Raw genomic sequence first — 22417 nt, forward strand, 5'->3', positions numbered from 1 at the left:
AGTAGACAATGGTAGTCATTGAGAACCATGATATTAATAACCCTAGATAAAAGGGTAGTATTCAGAACCATAATATCAATAACCCTAGCAGACAATGGTAATTATTTAGAACCAGAAATTCAATAACCCTAGTAGACAATGGTAGTCATTCAGAACCATGATATCAAACACCCTCGTAGACAATAGTCATATTTCAGAACCATGATATTAATAACCCGAGTAGACAATTATAGTCATTCAGAACCATTATATCAATCGCCCTATTAGACAATGTTAGTCATTTTGAAACATGATATCAAATACCCTAGTAGACAATGGTAGTATTTTACAACCATGGTATAAATAACCCTAGTAGACAATGGTAGTAATTCAGGACCATGATATCAATACCCGAGTAGACAATTATAGTCATTCAGAACCATTATATCAATCGCCCTATTAGACAATGTTAGTCATTTTGAAACATGATATCAAATACCCTAGTAGACAATGGTAGTATTTTACAACCATGGTATAAATAACCCTAGTAGACAATGGTAGTAATTCAGGACCATGATATCAATACCCTAGTAGACAATAGTAGTCATTCAGCATTCAGAACCATGATATCAATAACCCTAGTAGGCAATGGTAGTCATTCAGAACCATGATGTCAATAACCCTAGTAGACAATATAAATATTTCCGAACCATGATACTAATAACCCTAGTAGACAATGGTAGTCATTCAGATGAATGATATCAATAACCCTAGTAGACAATGGTAGTCATTCAGATGAATGATATCAATAACCCTAGTAGACAATGGTAGTCATTCAGATGAATGATATCAATAACCCTAGTAGGCAATGGGAGTCATTCAGATGAATGATATCAATAACCCTAGTAGACAATGGTAGTCATTCAGATGAATGATATCAATAACCCTAGTACACAATGGTAGTCACTCAGAATCATGATATCAATAACCCCAGTTGACAATGGTAGTCATTCAGAACCATGATATCAATAACCTGGCTAAAATGGTAGTCATTCATAACCATGATATCAATAACCCTAATAGACAATGGTAGTATTTTACAACCATGATATAAATATCCCTAGTAGATAATGATAGTCATTCAGAACCATGGTATAAATAACTCTAGTAGACAATGGTTGTCATTCAGAACCATTATATAAATATCCCTATTCAACAATGGTAGTCATTCTAATAAAACAGAAGAGGTCACAATTGGAGGTGTTGCAAATTGTGCTGCAGTTATTACCTCATGCCCATGAGCTCTTGAGCCCATCCACCACTAAACCAACACATACACTAACCGACACACTCAGATGCACGCACATACACACTCACACCCTTTAGGTATATGAGACTAATGATGATCTCCCGTTGTTAAAAAGGAAGACACACGCGCTGGCTGTTAGCCTAATGAGTCTGTTTTCATTCAAGCTATTTTACAACATCAGGACCAAGGTAATTAGCACTATTACATTAATAAAGTTGGCACTCCGATACCTGCAGACATCCATGTCTGTCACTGTGTGTTTCCCTCGGCTAACTGTGTGTGTGTGCACAGTATGTGTGTATTAAAGAGAAGAAAAGGAACAGACACTTTCTTTTTTGCCCCAAAGCCTTGCTCTAAAGTCACAGAAAAGAGGATTCCTGTATGTTCTGACTGATTTGAAGATAATATCCTCCATGATCAGACACACTTTTACTATTCCCTTCTTTCTTATTCCCAGTGTTCACAATGTGTTTTATTGGTAATAAGAATCATCCCCCAGCAAATCCACTGAGAACTGTTCGCCTGAGCATTAGTTGGCTGGCTGACACACTGGAATATAATGGGAGCAACCAGCGATGGCTAGCTGTATCTCTATTGGTCGACTCTCACAGTCCTCTCTCTCTCTCGCTCTCTGTCTTTCACTCTCTCGCTATCTCTCTCTCTCTCTCTCTCTCTATATATATATATATCTCACTCACTCTTTCCCTGTCTCTCTCTTCTATATACATATATCTCACTCTCTCTTTCTCTCTCTCACTCTCTCTAGATCTTTCCCTCTCTCTCTCTCTCACTCACTCTTTCTTTCTCTGTCTCTCTCTATCTCTAACTCTCTGAATCATATATATTTCTTCTTCCTGTCGCAGTACCTTCTCTATCTTTTTGAGTCTTTTTTTCACTCAAATACTGCACACATTTCTCATTTTTCTACAGTATCTTCTTTCTCAGCCAGTATATGGTTATCTTGTCTTGCTCTCCCAGCATGAAGCTAAAGCTGAACCCAACCCACCCAGCACAATGTGAATGCCCTTGGCTGTTTCCACTGTGTCCCTACCTTCAGATGTGCAGTCAAGTTCCATGTGAATGCAGCACTGAACTGCATGTAATGGCAGTGAGGGAGCCGCTGCCATTTTCCGCCTGGCTTGATACTCAGTTGAGTTGAGAAACATGAGAAAGAAGGAGGGATGGAGAGAGAAAGAGGGGGAGAGAACGAGGTAAGGAGGGAGGGAGGGAGAGAAAGAAGGGGAGAGAGAAAGATAAATAAAGGGAGAGAACAGAGGGAGGGGGAGAGAAGCAGAGAAAACCAACCATGTTTAATTTCTTACACAACCGGGTACTTAATGCATAACGACTGTCTCTCCTCTTGTCCCCATCAGAACTGCAGATCAGTGCCTGTGGGAACCCCGGGGTACCTCCCAAAGGCATCCTTGTCGGGACACGCTTTAACGTGGGGGACAAGATCCACTACAGCTGTGTAACTGGGTACGTCCTGGATGGGCACCCCCAGCTCACCTGTGTCACCAATGCTGAGAAGGGTGCCGTGTGGGACTTCCCTGTGCCCATCTGCAGAGGTGAGAGTCCATGCCCTGGCCTGTTAGTGTGTGTGTGTGTGTGTGTGTGTGTGTGTGTGTGTGTGTGTGTGTGTGTGTGTGTGTGTGTGTGTGTGTGTGTGTGTGTGTGTGTGTGTGTGTGTGTGTGTGTGTGTGTGTGTCATAACGTCAGTGACAGCTGCATGCTAACGATATCGGAGTGTGTCTATAGAGATGGTAGGCTGTGTGTATGGCAGATGTGTAATACATTTGTCCAAATGTGGTTGTGTTTCCTTTGCATCTGTGGGTGTTCATCTGTGAACGTTTCTGTGTGCATGTCTGTGTCCCTTTTGTGTTTTTGTGTAACCTTTGGATGAGGAGAAAATGTGTGGGTGTGAGAGGGAGAGAGAGTGAGAGACAAGGAGTACATGCATGTGCGTGGCCAGGTATCTGTCATGTTTTTGAACACCGTAAGAGAGCATTCTAACTATGTACACCATCCTATCATCTGGATAGTCACAGTGGATAGTTTTATTAGTTTTGAAAAATGTTCCAACAGTTTATTGGTAACATTTTCCAGTATGTGACAACTCATACACTACATGACCAAGAGTATGTGAACACCTGCTCTTCAGACATCTCATTTCAAAATCATGGGAATTAATATGGAGTTGGTCCCCTCTTTGCTGCTATAACAGACTCCGCTCAACTGAGAAGGCTTTCCACTAGATGTTGGAACATTGCTGCAGAGACTTGCTTACATTCAGCCACAAGGGCGTTAGTGAGGTCAGGCACTGATGTTGGGCAATTAAGCCTGGCTTGCAGTTCATCCCAAAGGTGTTCAATGGGGTTGAGCTCAGAGCTATGTGCAGGCCAGTCAAGTTCTTCCACACCGATCTTGACAAACTATTATTATTATTATATTTTTTTGTAGTACTTTTACCCCTTTTTCGTGATATCCAATTGGTAGTTTGTCTTGTCTCATCGCTGCAACTCCCCTACCGACTCAGGAGAGGCAAAGGTCAGGAGCCATGCATCCTCCAAAACACAATCCTGCCAAGCCGCACTGCTTGTTGAAACACTGCTCACTTAACCCAGAAGCCAGCTGCACCAATGTGTCGGAGGAAACACCGTCCAGCTGGCGACCAAAGTCAGCTTGCATCCCGGCCGGCCAAACCCTCCCCTAACTCGGACCACACTGGGCAAATAGTGCGCCGCCTCATGGGTCTCCGAGTCTGGGATCGAACTGCGATGCAGTGCCTTAGACCGCTATGACACTCGGGAGGCCACTCGACAAACTATTTCTGTATGAACTTCGCTTGCACAGGGGCATTGTCATGCTGAAGCAGGAAAGGGCCTTCCCCAATCTGTTGCCACAATGTTGGAAGCACGGAATCATCTACAATGTCATTGTATGCTGTAGCTTTAAGATTTCCCTTCACTGGAACTAAGGGGCCTAGCCAGAAGCATGAAAAACAGCCCCAGACATTTATTCCTCCTCCACCAAACTTTACCGTTGGCGCTATGCAGCATTCTTCTGACATCCGCCAAACCCAGATTCACCCATCAGACTGTCAGATGGTGAAGTGTGATTTATCACTCCACAGAACACGTTTACACTGTTTCAGAGTCCAATGGCGGTGAGCTTTACAAATCAAATCCAACTTTATTTGTCACATGAGACGAATACTAGAAGTGTAGACTTTACCGTGAAATGCTTACTTACAAGCCATTAACCAACAGTGCAGTTCAAGAAGAAGAAATTTATCCAGTAAACTAAAATAAAAAGTCATAATAAAAAGTAACACAATAAGAATAACAATAACAATGCTATATACAGGGGGCACCGGTACCGAGTCAGTGTGCGGGGGTACAGGTTGGTTGAGGTCATTTGTACATGTAGGTAGGGGTGAAGTGACTATGCAAAGATAATAAACAGCGAGTAGCAGCAGTGTACAAAAGGGAGGGGGTTGTCAATGTAAAATGTCCGGTGATGATTATATTAATTGTTCAGCAGTCTTATGGCTTGGGGTTAGAAGTTGCTGAGGAGCCTTTTGGTCCTAGACTTGGTAGCAGAGAAAACAATCTGGAGTCTCTGACAATTTTATGGGCTTTCCTCTGACACCGCCTATTATATAGGTCCTGGATGGCAGGAAGCTTGGCCCCAGTGATTTCCTTGGCTGTTCGCACTACCCTCTGTAGCGCCTTACGGTCAGATGCCATGCAGTTGCCATACCAGGCGGTGATGCACTTATTGATGAAGCTGATGACTGAGGTGGTGTAGTCCTCAATGCCATTGGATGAATCCCGGAACATATTCCAGTCTGTGCTAGCAAAACAGTCCTGTAGTGTAGCATCCGCGTCATCTGACCACTTCCGTATTGAGCGAGTCACTGGTACTCCCTGCTTTAGTTTTTGTTTTGAAGCAGGAATCAGGAAGATAGAATTATGGTCAGATTTGACAAATGGAGGGCGGGGGAGAGCTTTGTATGCATCTCTGTGTGTGGAGTAAAGGTGGTCTAGGATTTTGTATATCTCTGGTTGCACATGTGACATGCTGGTAAAAAAATGTGGTAAAACTGATTTAAGTTTGCCTGCATTAAAGTCCCCGGCCACTAGGAGCGTCGCTTCTGGGTGAGCATTTTCTTATTTGCTTATGGCCTTATAGAGTTGGTTGAGAGCTGTCTTAGTGCTGGCTTCGTTCTGTGGTGGTAAATAGACGGCTACGAATGAAACAGATGTTTTTTACGAGCTACGCACTTCAGCCCTCGCGGTCCCGTTCTGTGAGCTTGTGTGACCTACCAATTTGCGGCTGACCCGTTGTTTCTCCTAGACGTTTCCCCTTCACAACAGCACTTACAGACTGGGGCAGCTCAAGCAGGGCATACATTTGACGTACTGACTTGTTGGAAAGGTGGCATCTTATGACTGTGCCACGTTGAAAGTCAAATCACAGTTGTGAGCAGACAGGAGATTTTCCATAAGAGCTGTGGAAAGTTATTCATAAACCACGACATTATCAGCATATAGGAACACACACACCATCAGCATACAGAGGAAGAAGCCTGTGATCTGCTGCACTTGCTTTAAACACATCCAGATTTATTGTTCCTGTGTTGGGGCCAATTATAATGTGCATTATCCATGACCATTTTCAAATAAGAGCCTCTTCATAGACAGCCGTGTGCCTCCGCCTGATATGTCCTTCATAATGAGTCTGAGATGAAAGCAACGTGCATCATCTTGCCTTTCTGTCTGATGCACACTGGATAGAATTACCAGTTAGCCCCAGTCAATGGAGTAATTGCACAATAAGTATTAATGTTACCCCTCCCACTGGCAATGCAACGCCATCCTACAAATAAGTGCATATTAAAATAAACCATTAAGTGATCCGTAATTGAACAAGGTTGTTTATAAAAAGGTGAAATGAAACAGAAATTGGTTGGAGTAGCAAGACTGGACCGTTTCACTGAGTGACATTGGAAGGGTAGAGGGTCAAAGGGAAAATAAACTCAGATCCATCGGCATTACGAAACTATTATCTGCGTCGGACTATGGTCCTTCAGCATGTGGTTATGAATAAGCACAGAGTAAAGTGAGGCTGTGGTCAAAAGTAGTGCACTATAAAGGGAATAAGATGCCATTTAGGATGCAACATAACAGGATGTTAAATATACTGTATACTGTACAATACAATCATTTTCATGTTGTCCTCATGACATTGGTTGTGAATAAGTTATTCACTTTGTAGTCCATTCTTTCTGCATTTCAATCACTCTACAATCCTTCAAGGCGACTTCTGGTAATGAATAAGTACTAAGTGACTTTAGCTCAGTGGAATGTCATGACAGAAGTAAAGTGTCAATCACAAATCACATACAGTATGTGTTCAGGAAGTTGTGTGACACAAAACTGAACCGTAACCTACATGCTCTTAATAGATGCTCAGCAAGCAATTTGTTGTCCCAGATCAGATCATGTGATACCTCTTTACATCTGGAATTCAATCACCAATAATTTCCTGTTTAAATAGGAGACGAACTCAAAATGGCCTCCACATCTTTAGTAGAAGGCGGGAGGCCATCGGTTCCATCACAATCGGCCTGGTGAATTATCTCGAGTAAAGCAATTTATGCATAACCACAAGCAAGCATTCGGGAAGATCATCTAGAAATGTACATTCTGACTGGGGCTTGTGCTCTTTGTATATTAGTGGGCCAGGGAGCCACTTGCTGAGGGCTAATGTGATGAGAATCTCAATGGTTCATCTGCTGCCTGCCAAGACCCTGGCATCGGTACAAATTGATTTTTTGCAGGCATTCTTCAACCCTCAAATAGAAATGAGAGACTATTTTGCTGAGTTGAAGGCCAACTACCCATTCCCTGGACATTATAAGATGCGCATTTGCCTTGCATGAATGTTTGAGGGGGGGGGGGGGGGGGGGGAAGTAATACGTACACTGACAAAACTCCAAATTAGATTGGCTTGGAGTTGAATGGGAAATACACACTGCTGTGTGTGTCTGTGTGTGCTCTGTAAAAAAAGTTTCAACCAAGTACTGTATTATTAAGTAACTGGTTCCACAGTCTTTTTTTTGGTTACTCAACTTTTCGGTCAAAGTCCTACCTAAACTTAATATGTTTAGTTGGCCCAAACTTAGCTCCAACATGAGAAAACGTACACAAAAATGTCATCAACTTGAAATTTAGTGTTTGCTCAAATTGTCTCATAATGTTCATTCAACTAGAAATTATTACTTGAGCAAAAAGACTATAGAACTAGTTACACAAACACAGTGCTTAAAACATACAATATTTTCAACAAGTTTACAGATATGATTATATTGTGCGTGTTCATATATACAGTAATTAATATTCAACATGTCCTCACCTCAGATTTGAATTTACAACTCTTAATTCACAGCAGTGGTGATTTTAGCAGGTAAATCTTGATGGGCCAAAAAATTCAAATGTGGGATGCATTCCAGCAAAGTCACTACACTACACAACACTAAACAATACATGAATTGAACTACACCACTGCTACACCTGGCTATCAACAAGCCTTGTCTGGCAGCGAAACAGTTCATTCAGCCTCATTTAATGCCTTTAAAAAAATCATAGCTGATATGGCTGACTTGCTGAAAGAAATGTGGTTTCTACTGACTGTGAAGATGTACAAACTATGGCATAAGAGGATGACAAGCGGATAAGAGGCAATCCGTAATTTCGATTAAGACATTAATGAGCGAGCTAGCACGGACATAGTCTATATAACTATTTGTTCAGCACCTTTGAAATGTACAGGGACAGAATTCAGAAATGGGCCGTTCTTACAGTATTCTCCCTGTACACCAAGTCAGAACCGTAAGATAAATGAAAATCTAATCAAAGTTTATTTGTCACGTGCGCTGAAAACAACAGGTGTAGACCTTACAATTAAATGCTTACTTACAGTCTCTAACCAATAGTGCAGAAAAGGTATTAGGTGAAGGGGGCATATAAGCAGACAATGAAAGCTCTTACAATATTCGATGATTACATTTCTCAAAAACAGGTTATAGGCTACATGAGCACCACCAGGTCAGAACAGTAGGCACAATTAAGAGGTGAAAATAGATAGTCAGATTTTGCAATTCAGAATTAGCAGTTGATTTGAGAGCAGCACAAATCATGCTTCATTGACAGTATGGCCAATGTTGAATGTTTATCATTTTAAACTAGGAAAAGAGACCTTTAATCTTAGCAGGCTAATAGCAGGCTAATGATTGCTTTGCAATGCTTGCAGTTAGCCACTGATTCCTTCCAAACCACTCATTGTCGAATTTGCAATTTCCAACTTGTTGAGTAATGTTTATGTCCAGTAGCCAATGAGCACCGATACATTTGATCTAGAATTTCTCTTCATATGACAAGGATTAAAAAGGATTTGCCAGTAGATTGTCGACTTGATGTTGTCCAATCAAAGTCCAATCAAAGCTACTGTAAATATAACGTGATCATTTTATCTTTGGCCAATGACATTGAACCTTCTTGGATGGGCACTTCTTATGTAACTCTATGGCAGCACCCATAGAGCTCTACCCTTAGACTTGGCGTTGATGGAGTGTACACATTAGTGACTGTCACGCCCTGACCTTAGAGAGCCATTTTATTTCTCTATTTGGTTAGGTCAGGGTGTGATGTGTAGTGGGCATTCTATGTTTTGTTTTCTATGTTTCTTTATTTCTATGTTTTGGCCGGGTATGGTTCTCAATCAGGGACAGCTGTCTATCGTTGTCTCTGATTGGGAATCATACTTAGGTAGCACATTTTCCCTTTCAGTGTGGGTAGTTGACTTTGTTAGAGGCATCATAGCCCTGTTAAGCTTCACGGTCGTGCCTTTGTTTTGTTGGCGACATTTACCTAAATAAAAAGAACATGTACGCTCGGTGCGCTTTGGTCCACTTATTCCTTCCAGGAAGATGACAGTGACAGAACACTGTGCCAATCACGGCGCAATGCTCTGTATTTTCTGCTGGGTTGCCCAACCACAACAGAAAGCTCTAAGCTAGGCTGAAACACCTGCATTTTGGAGAGGCCTTACTTAAGAAAACAAAAAAGAGACCATGTTTGTATGCAGCTTTATTAACTCAATTATGTAAAAAAAAAATACATTGTTTGCAAACTAATATGCGACACATATTAATGCCAAAATAGCATGCAAAACAGGCAAGCCCCCCCCCCCAAAAAAAAAGAAAATGTGGGGTTCAAAACTTCCCTGAATGACAGGTCACCACTGTTGTTACGCCACCATTACTGTATACATTAACATGCACAATGTCAACATGTGTCAAATATATGCGTAGAAAACATTGTATGATAAAAGTATGGTATGTGTAACCAGTTGCACAGCCTGTTTTAATTAAGATGCCTAAATTATAATTTATATTTATGAGACAATTTTAAAATGACTGAAGGTAACACTTGGACCGAAAAGTTTAGTAAACTAGAAAGGGCCGTGGAACCAGTTACTTAATAATAATTAGTTGAAACAACTGAATTTCTGTTTGTTTTTTTACAATGCAAATTAGCATCATTACTTACCATTTAATGCACATTTCCTCTATTAAAACAGTGGTAGCACCCTTCGTGCTTTACAGAATGATTTAGTGTTTTCGTTCCATCAAAAAAACTGTAGTCAAGGAACATTTCGTATTTAGTCCTATATAAATGTCAGTGCAATGTTAAAATGTTCAAGTACAGTTTAATGAATGCACACACAGCTTGATGTTTGAAAGCTTAAAACAACTTTAGTATAATGGGATCCTTTATAAAGCATGATATAATTTGCTATGACAAACATCCCAATGCTATGACAAACATTTTTATGAATACCAGAATGCAAGTCTAATCAGTCCCCCACACCTTCCAGTTCATTATTAATAATTAGCAACGTGACTGAAGACATGGATCCAAAAACTGTCTGTAGATATTTCTGTTTAACAGTTCTAGTTAACACTTTAATGCTGTTCTATTTACTATAGAACAGTATTTCATTTGTTTCGAGAACAGTTTTAAAATCCAGGCTGCCCAATTCTGACATTTTGTCACAAATTGGTCTATTTGACAATAATTGGGAAAAATATCAGAATTGGTCTGCCTGTGTAAACGCAGCCTAGGATGCCTATCTGGAATCGTCATGAGTGTGTCCTGCAAATCTGCCAAGCCTGAGCATTTCTCTCTGTTAAACTTCGGCGTCAAATCAAAATGTTATTAGTCACATGCCAAATACAACAGTTATTACAGTGAAATGCTTACTCACGAGCCCCTAACTAACAGTGCAGTTTCAAAAAATACGGATAAGAATAAGAGATAAAAGTAACAAGTAATTAAAGAGCAGCAGTAGAAAATCAACAATATATACAGGGGGGTGCCGGTACAGAGTCAATGTGCAGGGGCACCGGTTAGTTGAGATAGTATGTACATGCAGGTAGAGTTAATTAAAATTACTATGCATAGATGACAACCGAGAGTGGCACTGGTGTAGAGAGGGGAGGGGGGGGCAATGCAAATAGTATGGGTAGCCATTTGACTAGATGTTCAGGAGTCTTATGGCTTGGGGGTAGAAGCTGTTTAAAAGCCTCTTGGACCTAGACTTGGCGCTCTGGTACCGCTTGCTGTGTGGAAGCAGAGAGAACAGTCTATGACTAGGGTGGCTGGAGTCTTTGACAATTTGTAAGGCCTTCCTCTGCCACCACCTGGTATAGAGGTCCTGGAAAGGCAGGAAGCTTGGCCCCAGTGATGTACTGGTGTACTACCCTCTGTAGAGCCTTGCGGTCGGAGTCCGAGCAGTTGCCATACCAGGCAGTGATGCAACCAGCAGTAAAGCCTTTTGAGGATCTGAGGACCCGTGCCATATCTTTTCAGTCTCCTGAGGGGGAATAGATTTTGTCATGCCCGCTTCACTCAATCTAGGTAGGTTGAAAAAAGACATAAAAAATCCCAGTATTTATTTAAAGACATGCTCCAGAACATTGGTGGCTACTACTTTTTTTTTAAACCTCCCACTTTGGGCTTGATGTTTCAATTTATGGTTCATACATACATAACCTATGAGCATAATTACTGTCTTACCTCAACTAGCCACGAAATCCCTAGTTTGAAAGCGACTGTTTTTCTAGAAATTCGAGTTCCACCAATGAGCTTCAGCCCCTTGCCATTTGAGTGACAGCTAGCAAGTCGCACACACAGTTGAGAGAGATAGCAATGACGTGGTGCACATATTTGCACATACTGTATGTGACGTTACTTTCAGAACTACTGGCTAAAAAGTATACAAAAGGAAAGCAGAGTAAGCATTTTACTGAAGAGCAAAATAAATACAGAATAAATCAGATAAGCTTGCAAAGCAGTGCCTATGTGTTTCTCTAAACCAGGGATCATTGGGACATTACCAAATCAACTTGAATTCATGGAGGAAAAATAATCTTGATGTCTTCTTTATGGACATGCAGACACCATATGGAAAACATAGGAAAGTGCAAATTCAAGTCACATTTTCTCTTCCACATATGCATTATGCAAATCTCAAGTCGTTCATCTGCCATTTATCTAATCCAGGCATGGAAGTGACATTTATTTCACTTCAAATCTAGATAAATGTATTTGGGTCTAAACTAAAACATGTAGAGTGAATGGTTGGTGTCACACAATGCATTTGATCTCCATCGTTGGACAGTTCTTAGTGATGGACAACGGAATCAGATTACTGACTTGTGTTACGATAGATGAAATAATCCAATGATAGATTGCTGGGATGGAGCAGCTCCTGTGGTCGTGCTAGACACACTAACAGTTTACATGGATGAATACTCTGTCTACTCTATGTCTCATTGTGTTCCTTGTGTGAAATAGGCTACCTATCATTGCGTTAGAAGGAGAGGTATCGGTATCCTCAGTTTACATGGATTAGAGTTATGGTCATACAACCCTTGTTAATCAATTCTCCCCCATTATTAATACACACTAACTACTAATGTTGAGGGGGGTGTTATTCCCATAGACTGTAGAAAGAAAATGGGCAAAGCCTTTGATGACGTCACCCCATTGTTTCCTATGTGAAGTCTCAGTGGCCGATTTGAAGATCAGGAAGTGTCATTTTAGTGTGTTGCCTTCTTGTTTCATGGACCTGCACTCTCTCTGTACTCTCTCTGGTTCAAGTACATACATCTTGTGTAATAAAAGCAATCAGTGGCACCATGATTGTCTTAAAAAAAAAAAATCTTTAAATTTGACCACAAAGATTGCCATTTTTCCATTCACTATAATGGGGGATCCTGCTTTCTGGAAACAACAGCCTGTAGTACTGCTGTCGGCATTAGCTTCAAATCCAAATAAAATGTTATTGGTCATATTCACATATTTAGCAGTTGTTATTGTGGTGTAGCGAAATGCTTGTGTTTCTAGCTCCAACATTGCAGTAATATCTAACAATTGACAACAATACACACAAATCTAAAAGTTAAAGAATGGAATTAAGAAATATATAAATATTAGGACGAGCAATGTTGAGTGACATTGACTGACGTACAGTAGAATACAGTATATGCATATGAAATTAGTATAGTAGCAGGTAAACATTATTAAAGTTACTAGTGTTCCATTATTAAAGTGACCAGTGATTCCATGACTATGTAGATACAGTAGAGCAGCAGCCTCAAGGTGCAGGGTTGAGTAACCTAGTAATTGCTATTTAACAGTCTGATGGCCTTGAGATAGAAGCTGTTTTTCAGTCTCTCAGTCCCAGCTTTGATGCACATGTACTGACCTCACCTTCTGGATGATAGAGGGGTGAACAGGCTATGGCTCAGGTGGTTGATGTCCTTGATGATCTGTTTGGCCTTCCTGTGACATCGGGGGCTGTAGGTGTCTTGGAGTGCAGGCAGTGTGCCCCCTAAGACCGCATCACCCTCTGGAGAGCCCTGCAGTTGCGGGCGGTGCAGTTGCCATACCAGGCGGTGATACAGCCTAACAGGATGCTCTCAATTGTGCATCTGTAAAATGTTGTGAGGTTCTTAGTGGCCAAGTCGAATTTCTTCAACCTCCTGGGTGGACCATTTCAGATTGTCAGTGATGTGTACGCCGAGGAACTGAAGGCTTTTCACCTTTTCACCTGTGGTCCCGTCGATGTGCATAGGGGCTGTGCTCCCTCTGCTGTCTCCTTCGTTTTGTTGACATTGATGGAGAGGTTTTTTTCTTGGCATCACTTCGCCAGGGCCCTCACCTCCTCCCTGTATGCTGTCTCGTCATTGTTGGTAATCAGGCCTACTACTGTTGTGTTGTCTGCAAACTTGATGATTGAGTTAGAGGTGTGCATGGCCACGCAGTCATGGGTGAACAGGGAGTACAAGAGGGGGCTGAGCACGCACCCTTGTGGGGCCCCTGTGTTGAGGAGCAGCGTAGTGGAGGTGTTCTTTCTTACCTTCACCACCTGGGGGGGTGGCCCGTCAGGAAGTCCAGGAACCAGTTGCATAGGGCGGGATTCATCGTCAGTAGATCTATTGGGCCGGTATACAAATTGAATTGGGTCTATGCTGTCAGGAAAGGTGGAGTTGATATGATCCTTGACTAGCCTCGCAAAGCACTTCATGATGACAGAAGTGAGTGCTATGTGGCGATAGTCATTTAGTTCAGTTACCTTTGCTTTCTTGGGTACAGGAACAATTGTGGCCATCTTGAAGCAAGTGGGGACAGCAGACTGCAATAGCGAGACTGGTCTGCGCATGCTCTGAGGACGCAGCTATGGATGCCGTCTGGGCCGACAGCCTTGCGATGATTAACACACTTAAATGTCTTACTCACGACGGTCACCAAGAACGAGAGCCCACAGTCCTTGGGGGGAGTCCGCGTAGGTGGCACTGTGTTATCCTCAAAGCGGACGAAGAAGGTGTTTAGCTTGACCAGGAGCAAGACGTTGGTGTCCGCGACGTGGTTGGTTTTCCCTTTGTAATCCATGATTGTCTGTAGACCCTGCCACATAAGTCTGATGGCTGAGCTGTTGAATTGCGACTCCACTTAACTGACATTTTACATGTTTGATTGCCTTACGGATGGAATAACTACACTTTTTGTGTTCAACCATATTCCCAGTCACCTTGCCGTGGTTAAATGCGGTGGTTCGTGTTTTCAGTTTTGTTCAAATGCTGCCATCTATCCACAAATGTTGGTTTGGGTAGGTTTTAATAGTCACACTGGGAACAACATCCCCTATACATCCCCCAATTAACTCAGTCACCGTGAAGTTCATCAGGGAGTGTATAGGGAATGTTATTCCCAACTTCATGGCTTCAATGAGAGGGGTTAGTCGTACTCCCCCGGTTATTCCCAAATCACACACAATTGATAACAGTTTATGGAAACACCAAAACTGAAATAAATGACAAAATCAACAAAAATCAACCCCAACTCTAACCTCCTCAACCCCTACTGAGAAACTATTTACAATTTTCTATTTTTCTATTACTAGTTTTTTATTGCAGCTTTCAAGTAATAAAGCTTGGGCTTGCAGATTCGAGTGGGCTGGAGCCTGTGGCAGAGAGAGTTGGTGAGGCCTGTTGTGAATCCGTAAAATCGTCATGACAGTGCTGCTGTACAGGTATAGCAAGAGCCCTAGGGAGGTTTTTTAATCTGCTCAACTCTGCTTTTCTAGTTCTGCTGTGCTGGGGTGACGACATCCTCCAACGGTATTACCAGGCATTACTGTCAATACTTGTCATCCAGCTAACCGTACCTTATACCTGGAATCCCATTTCCCATAAATCAGCTCAACCCAGTCCTAACATCCACAGGCCTGGACAAAAACAGAAGTAATACATACACAACTGCCAAATCAATGCCACTTTTTGGTAACGGGGGACAAAAGTAAAGTTTGTATCTGGACACCTCCCAGCTAGGCTTTCAGGATGTTTGAAACCCTCATAAATAAAGAGTGTGTGTGTATGTGTGTGTGTGTGTGTGTGTGTGTGTGTGTGTGTGTGTGTGTGTGTGTGTGTGTGTGTGTGTGTTTCTGTGTGTGTGTGTGTTTCTGTGTTCAGTGTAGGCGCAGATACCAGAATGGTAAACTGGTCTGATGCAAAGCAGAAATGCATGTTGCTAGCCTGGCCCTTCCTACAGATGTAGAGGCAGGTTCAGTATACCACAGTAACATTTTGGCTATAAATATGCATTACATAACACTGGCATCAAAGCTGTTCTTCATCCTGCTCCATGCATTAGAACAATTGTCCAGTATATCTGGAGTAAATGACCAGGTTATAATGGTAGGTGCAGTTACATAATATAATCGTAGCTTTCAGAGATTATATAATAGATTGAGAGAGTGGATATGTGGGGGAAAGCAGTGAAATGACGAGCATTGGAAATAGTTATTTTTAGCTAATTACAGGCTGATTTTGTCACGCCCTGGTCTTAGTATTTTGTGTTTTCTTTATTTATTTGGCCAGGCCAGGGTGTGACATGGGTTTATTTTGTGTTGTGTTTATGTATGGGTTTTTTTTCGTAGGTTTTGGGATTGTGGCTTAGTGGGGTTTTCTAGCATAGTCTATGGTTTCCTGAGGCGATTCTCAATCAGAGGCAGGTGATTCTCGTTGTCTCTGATTGGGAACCATATTTAGGCAGCCATATTCTTTGAGTGCTTCGTGGGTGATTGTTCCTGTCTCCGTGTTAGTTGTCACCAGATAGGCTGTATAGGTTTTCACGGTCCGTTTGTTGTTTTTGTATTGTTCGCTTTTCTTCGTCATTAAACATGTATCGAATTAACCACGCTGCATTTTGGTCCAACTCTCCTTTGACGGAAGAAAACCGTAACAGATTTGAATGAACCAGATTTAATTATTTCTGGACCATACTTTGAATGGTTCCACAACCATGATACTCACCCTGACTTGTCTTGTGTAGATTTTGATTGTCACTAATTCTGCATAGTTTACATGATGCCAATCCCTAGCATCAACTTAAAGGCTGTGGTTAGATCAATTACATTTACCGCCTAAAATTAGCTCTCTTTCAGTCAGACGGAATTCCTTAATGTGTATTACAACAGTGATAATTTGACATTCCGACTCTGAGCCCGAACGACAAGCTGTTGATGTAGCTAGCACGTCTTTAATTTTGATAGCCCGATTTGTGCATTGTCAAGAAGCTTAAAGAAGTGCACCACTTCTCCCGTTTCCCCCTGTCTCTTAGCTCTGAGGCCCTGACAGCCCAGCGACCACCTGCTTAACGATGTAAATCCCATAGCTTTTTAACAAGCCTGTTTAAGTGGGAGCTGACATCCACACTACTCCAGTTATACATGCTGAGCACCATACATGCAGCAACCCAACATAGCTTAGGGAGCATGCATTTAGACTGGGTTGGCTGACTGTGTCTCACGCGGTCTGTACTACTAAATAATTGTGACATACAGTATGATTTATCGGTAGGGCTCTAAATGTAAAAAAAATCTGAGTTAGCACTGGTGCTCCCAACTTTAAAAAAAAGTTAGGAGCACAACATTTAATCTAGGAGCACCAGAATGAGTATATGTTTTTATATTAATTGCGATATAGCTTATTTGGCCTACTGTATATGAATTCACAGCTAGGCTGCCCATCACGGCTGAAACAGAGAAGTACCTACTGCAGACAGTTGTTTTGCTCTACCCTTAAGCAGGCCTGCAATCTGAAGGCCACATACATTGTTTGTGTATGTGTGCTGTTGGTGAGATCACCTGTCTCACCGCAGTAGCTACCAGGTCGACCAGGGGTTCATGTCAAGCAATATACAAGTCTTTGTATGTACTGCAACCATGAACCGCACACACAAACACACTTTCATGTGCTGATGCCGCCTGGGTTTGCACTTGTTCTCCGCATAGCTAATCCAGTACAGCTGTGTTAACTGTCTCTGGCCTACCCTCTGGACACATCATTAAGTAATTGCTCCCTATAGACATACTCCTATATTGAACCCAACAGCTGTTTGCTAACTATATTGGAACAGGGAATGGCATTCGCCACATGGTATGACAATGAGAGTAAATGAGTTGTTTCTGTATAGAATAAGGTTGATGAAGTGTCCAAAATACAAAAGCACAAAAATGGCTCATATTCACTGACTCACTGAGTTCTACAGTTTGTTAATCATAATAATACTATATAATATACTGTGTGCCACTTGGCAGATGCTTTTATCCAATGCAGGTGTAAACAAAGTAAGCCTTTCACTACATCATTTACACCTGCTGTAACCTGTGTATGTGATGAATACACTTTAATTTAATTCGAAAACGACTTCATGCATGCATAGATTTTACGTACGGATGGCCACGGGAAATCAAATCCACTATCCTCGTGTTGCAAGCACCATGCTCTATGAACTGAGCTACAGAGGACCACATGTTGTGTGTTCTCAGACAATACAGTATCAAGAGCAAAGATACAGGGTCTCCTAAGTCATATTACTTTCCCTATTGGTTATTTTGTTTTCTGAACTGAATTCATTTCTCTATTGTATTACTTATCTAGTGGTTAGGCTGAAAATCACAGGTCAAAGGATACTGGACTATTCTACCACAATGAACAGTAAAGATTCACTTAGAAAAGGTGCTTCAATGGGCTCATCCACTCTCTTTTTCTTCCTAGTTCCCGTATAGTGTTCTTGGCCCTGCTACTCAGTACTATTCACCAATGGTAATTTAGAGGCCTTGGACTAGACTGGCACATAGGAATATTGGCAGGCATTCACCTCCACCAGCCTCAAGGAGCTAACAAAGTTTGTGTACCATATAGCACACTATTCCCTATGTTGTGCACTAAATTTGACCAGAGCCTTGGAACAAGCCAAAGAACAAATACCACACCCTTGAGAGAGAGAAGAATCAGTCACCATCACTCACGCTCTTGTAAGGAGGTGATTCTGATCTTCAGATTGCTATCTATATGTGTCCAAATAAACTTAGATGAAATCATGATTTCGATAATGACGTTGATGTACCAGGCGCCTTTGAAAGATCTGCAAGCGATTTAACCATGTTTTGGGGACATAGTCATGTCGCTGTCAATACTCAACAGTGACATGACTATAATATTGGCATGGGTGATGAATGTCAGACATTGAGGACAGAGTACTCAGCACACCCCAGTGTAGAGAGCCCAGACAGGGATATATTAAGCCAATTATACAGAGAAGGAATTAGGAAATGGGCAATGTGTGACTGGGCCAGGGTGGGACTTTGGCCAGTATTCTCCCAATCTCCCTTGCTTATATAAACTCTACAGATCCTTGGGCCAAAGTAAGTAAGACCCCCATTATACTTCCTAGTACGAGAGAGGTCACCATCACTTTCTCTCTGGTTACACCAAGTATTCTTTTAAAGTATACCCTAGTGTTGGAGATTATCTTGTGTACTCTAAAGGTCTTGGTCCAAAGAAAGAGATCCATCCGTTTAACATCCTTGTATGAGAGAGGGGCCCCTTCCAATCCGAAGCATACATTACCTCCAGATACAACGACAAGCTTGATTTTATAGTATACCATGGTGTTGTAGATTATCTGGTGTGCCGAATCATTTCGTCATAGTGTTACGGTGCAGCTTGACGGCTGGCAGCACAATCAGAAGCACAGAAAGAAGATGCATGATGTAATGTGTTCTGCGTGATCGTGTTACGTCCTGATACTCACCGTGTAATGGATCTACTGTTTCCACTGCGCTTTGTGGGTTCTGATTCTGATTGTCACTGGCTAATGTCACTGCTGCTGCTATTGACAGTTCTGAATGGCTTGCTGCTCCGAGATCTTCTTTATTAGATAGTAATGAATGCCACAAGGAACAGAAACAGGAAATTTGTTTTAGTTTGCAGTATTGTTGTCTCTGGAGGACTGGGTTGGGAGAATACATTTAAAAAATACTGGGGCCGGATATTTATCAGGTCGTTTAATGGAAGTGTTGGCATGTCTTTGTTTGTTAAAAACCTCAAACCCGGTTTAATAATAATTCAATGTCTACCTGAACAAACCCTCTTCCCTCTCCTGTGAAAGAAGCCTGTTCAGCCAGTTGATCTATTTATAAGTAAGACCTTATGACAGTGAGGCATTATATTTAGGGCAGTTAATATTAGACACAAAGCGACTGGCCTGACAGAACTTTGATCATGGCCCTGGAACAAATCCACACACCGAACTATTCTCTCTCTTTGTCTCTCTCTGACACTCTCTCTTGCTACTCTCCCCCCTCTCGCTCTCTCTCTCTCTCTCTCTCTCTTTGTCTCTCTCTCTCTCTCTCTCTCTCTCTCTCTCATTGTCTCTCTCTCTCTCTCTCTCTTTGTCTCTCTCTCTCTCTCTCTTTGTCTCTCTCTCTCTCTTTGTCTCTCTTTGTCTCTCTCTCTCTCTCTCTCTCTCTCTCTCTCTCTCTTTGTCTCTCTGTCTCTCTCTCTCTCTGTCTCTTTCTCTCTTTGTCTCTCTCTCTCTCTCTCTCTCTTTGTCTCTCTCTCTCTCTCTCTCTCTCTCTCTCTCTCTCTCTCTCTCTCTCTCTCTCTCTCTCTCTCTCTCTCTCTCTCTCTCTCTCTCTCTTTGTCTCTCTCTTTGTCTCTCTCTGACACTCTCTCTCGCTACTCTCCCTCCCTCTCTCTTTCTCTCTCTCTTTGTCTCTCTCTGACACTCTCTCTCGCTACTCTCCCTCCCTCTCTCTCTCTTTGTCTCTCTCTGACACTCTCTCTCGCTAGTCTCCCTCCCTCTCTCTCTCTTTGTCTCTCTCTGACACTCTCTCTCGCTACTCTCCCTCCCTCTCTCTCTCTCTCTCTCTCTCTCTTTGTCTCTCTCTGACACTCTCTCTCGCTACTCTCCCTCCCTCTCTCCCTCCCTCTCTCTCTCTCTCTATCACTCTATCACTCTCTCTCTATCGCTCTCTGTCTGTCTGTCTCACCATCAGATTAGTGTTACCTTGGGTGCTCTAAAAATGCTTCTGGGTTTACGCTTAACAAATTGCCATTGTCCATTATCTTCCTCTCCCAGTGCCGTAGTATATCCTTCCTACCTCACTGGCCTCAAACACTATATACGATGAGAGCTGTGCTACTGTCTGTATCCATGGTGATATCTATAAGTGAGGGCCTGGGTAATTATGACAGATGCATGTTTTATCAGAGAGCATCAGCGTTAGGATTCAGGCAGCTAAACAGCATATGCATACAACAGGCCTTTAGCTGATACCCCCATGGTTGGAAATGCGCAGTCGTAGAGAGAGTAATGTAGTAGGTTACATTCACATTTATCAGCACTGCTCCCAAATGACCTGTCAGCAGAAGTTTTGTTTCTGGTGCCTTATTTTTGTTTCAAGTTAATTGCTTAGATGGATTCTAGAATCCTCCCTTATTGTTCCAATCTGCTTTCAGGGACAATTTCTGAGAATCGTAATTTCAGCGTCTGTGGATGGAGGGTTCAGAGCAATGCTGATGAAAACTAGAGGACTCATTAAGACACTAATTGGTTGAGAATGTTCAGGACAATGTCCAGAAATGGTGCCCTCATTTGAGGCTTTATGCTAGAAGGGCACATTAAGCTGGGACAAATAAATTAGCTTAAAATGAGTTCTGTGTTCCTGTCCACATACTGTTAAAAACAACTCTAAAGACTAACCAGGCAAGTTGTTTTTCCCTATTACCCACAATCCTCCACTTTGATAATGCGAACATGTATGAGTAGGCCTAAATATATTAACAGACACAGTATATACTGTATTTTAACAGAAATATATTATCAAACCCACCTTTCAATGTCTACCAAAGTTTCATTTCACATACTTTCATATCAGTTCCAGGTATGTTCAGGTCATAACCTTATTTCACTTTTCTCAAAATAATCTCTCAATCCACCTCATCTCCCACCTTTAACCCCCTTTACCCCGCTTTACACCCCCACCCCAAACTTCTCTGAGGTTCATTTGTTCTTCCTGCCCACAGTTGATGCTCGGGGACAAGGGGATGTTGACAGTTTAATGCTAGGCTTGCCCACGCCGGCTTCCTCTTTGGCTCTCCTGTCAGAACCTCACCTGTGGAGCACGATCGCCGTGATGAGCCTGGCTTAGAGCAGGATATTAAGCTTTTAAACCGGTCACTCAAACATACCATCAAATGTGTGTGTTCTCCATCTGGTTTACTTGAAGTCTAGAGGGATAAAATGGAGGGGGAAAAAATATTTTACATTTAAAAGTCCAGAAGACGTTCTAGTAGACCGGTGGATCGTTTTACTTACAGCGTACTTAGATATACTTGGGAGGAGTTGCTGTTTCCATAGCAACATTGCTAACACATGCCTCTTTGAGGATGGAAGCTTAGTAGCTTGCCTTCCTATCACTTTAAGAGCTGCTATTTCACATTCAAGCGTTCATGCACAATACGGCGCACCAGGAAATATCACTCCCTATGTGCACATGAAATATTGATGTTCTATTTTGGATATTAAAACCCACATATTAAACATTGAGGGCACGTGACTACTTTCAAATGTGCTGCGGGGTAAAGATAATTACACAAATCATATACATTTCTTTTCATTTGACTTACAAATGAGTCCCTTAAATAAAATATGTTGGAAAACGAAAATGTTAGTATGATAAGCTTGGCACTGTGTATCTTAATTTTTTATAAAAAATACTTCTGCATCAACTTAATGCGTTATGATATGACGCACAACTAAAAAGCGTTGTATAATTCATTAATGAACCTGAGTCGGGGATGTGCTTATAAAGGCTGAACAAACAAACACAGCTAATGTTAGTTTATATGTGCTTGTGTAGCCCATACCACAGTACTTAATGTTTCCTACATTTTAAATAGCATATACAGTGGGGCAAAAAAGTATTTAGTCAGCCACCAATTGTGCAAGTTCTCCCACTTAAAAAGATGAGAGAGGCCTGTAATTGTCATCATAGGTACACTTCAACTATGACAGAAAAAACAAGAGAAAAAATTCCAGAAAATCACATTGTAGGATTTTTTATTACTTTATTTGCAAATTATGATGGAAAAAAAGTATTTGGTCACCTACAAACAAGCAAGATTTCTGGCTTTCACAGACCTGT

The 22417-nt window shown here is 41.8% G+C and overlaps 1 protein-coding gene across 1 annotated transcript in view; it reads left to right on the forward strand.

Moving 5' to 3' along the window:
- LOC109904406 (CUB and sushi domain-containing protein 3) overlaps positions 1-22417 on the forward strand; it is a 657725-nt gene that overhangs the window by 200450 nt on the left and 434858 nt on the right. The window contains exon 4 of the mRNA XM_031788837.1: positions 2662-2856. Coding sequence (XP_031644697.1) covers positions 2662-2856 — 195 coding nt within the window. The remainder of the gene's footprint in view (positions 1-2661; positions 2857-22417) is intronic.

Source organism: Oncorhynchus kisutch, linkage group LG14, assembly GCF_002021735.2.
Source record: "Oncorhynchus kisutch isolate 150728-3 linkage group LG14, Okis_V2, whole genome shotgun sequence".
Classification (NCBI taxonomy): domain Eukaryota; kingdom Metazoa; phylum Chordata; class Actinopteri; order Salmoniformes; family Salmonidae; genus Oncorhynchus; species Oncorhynchus kisutch.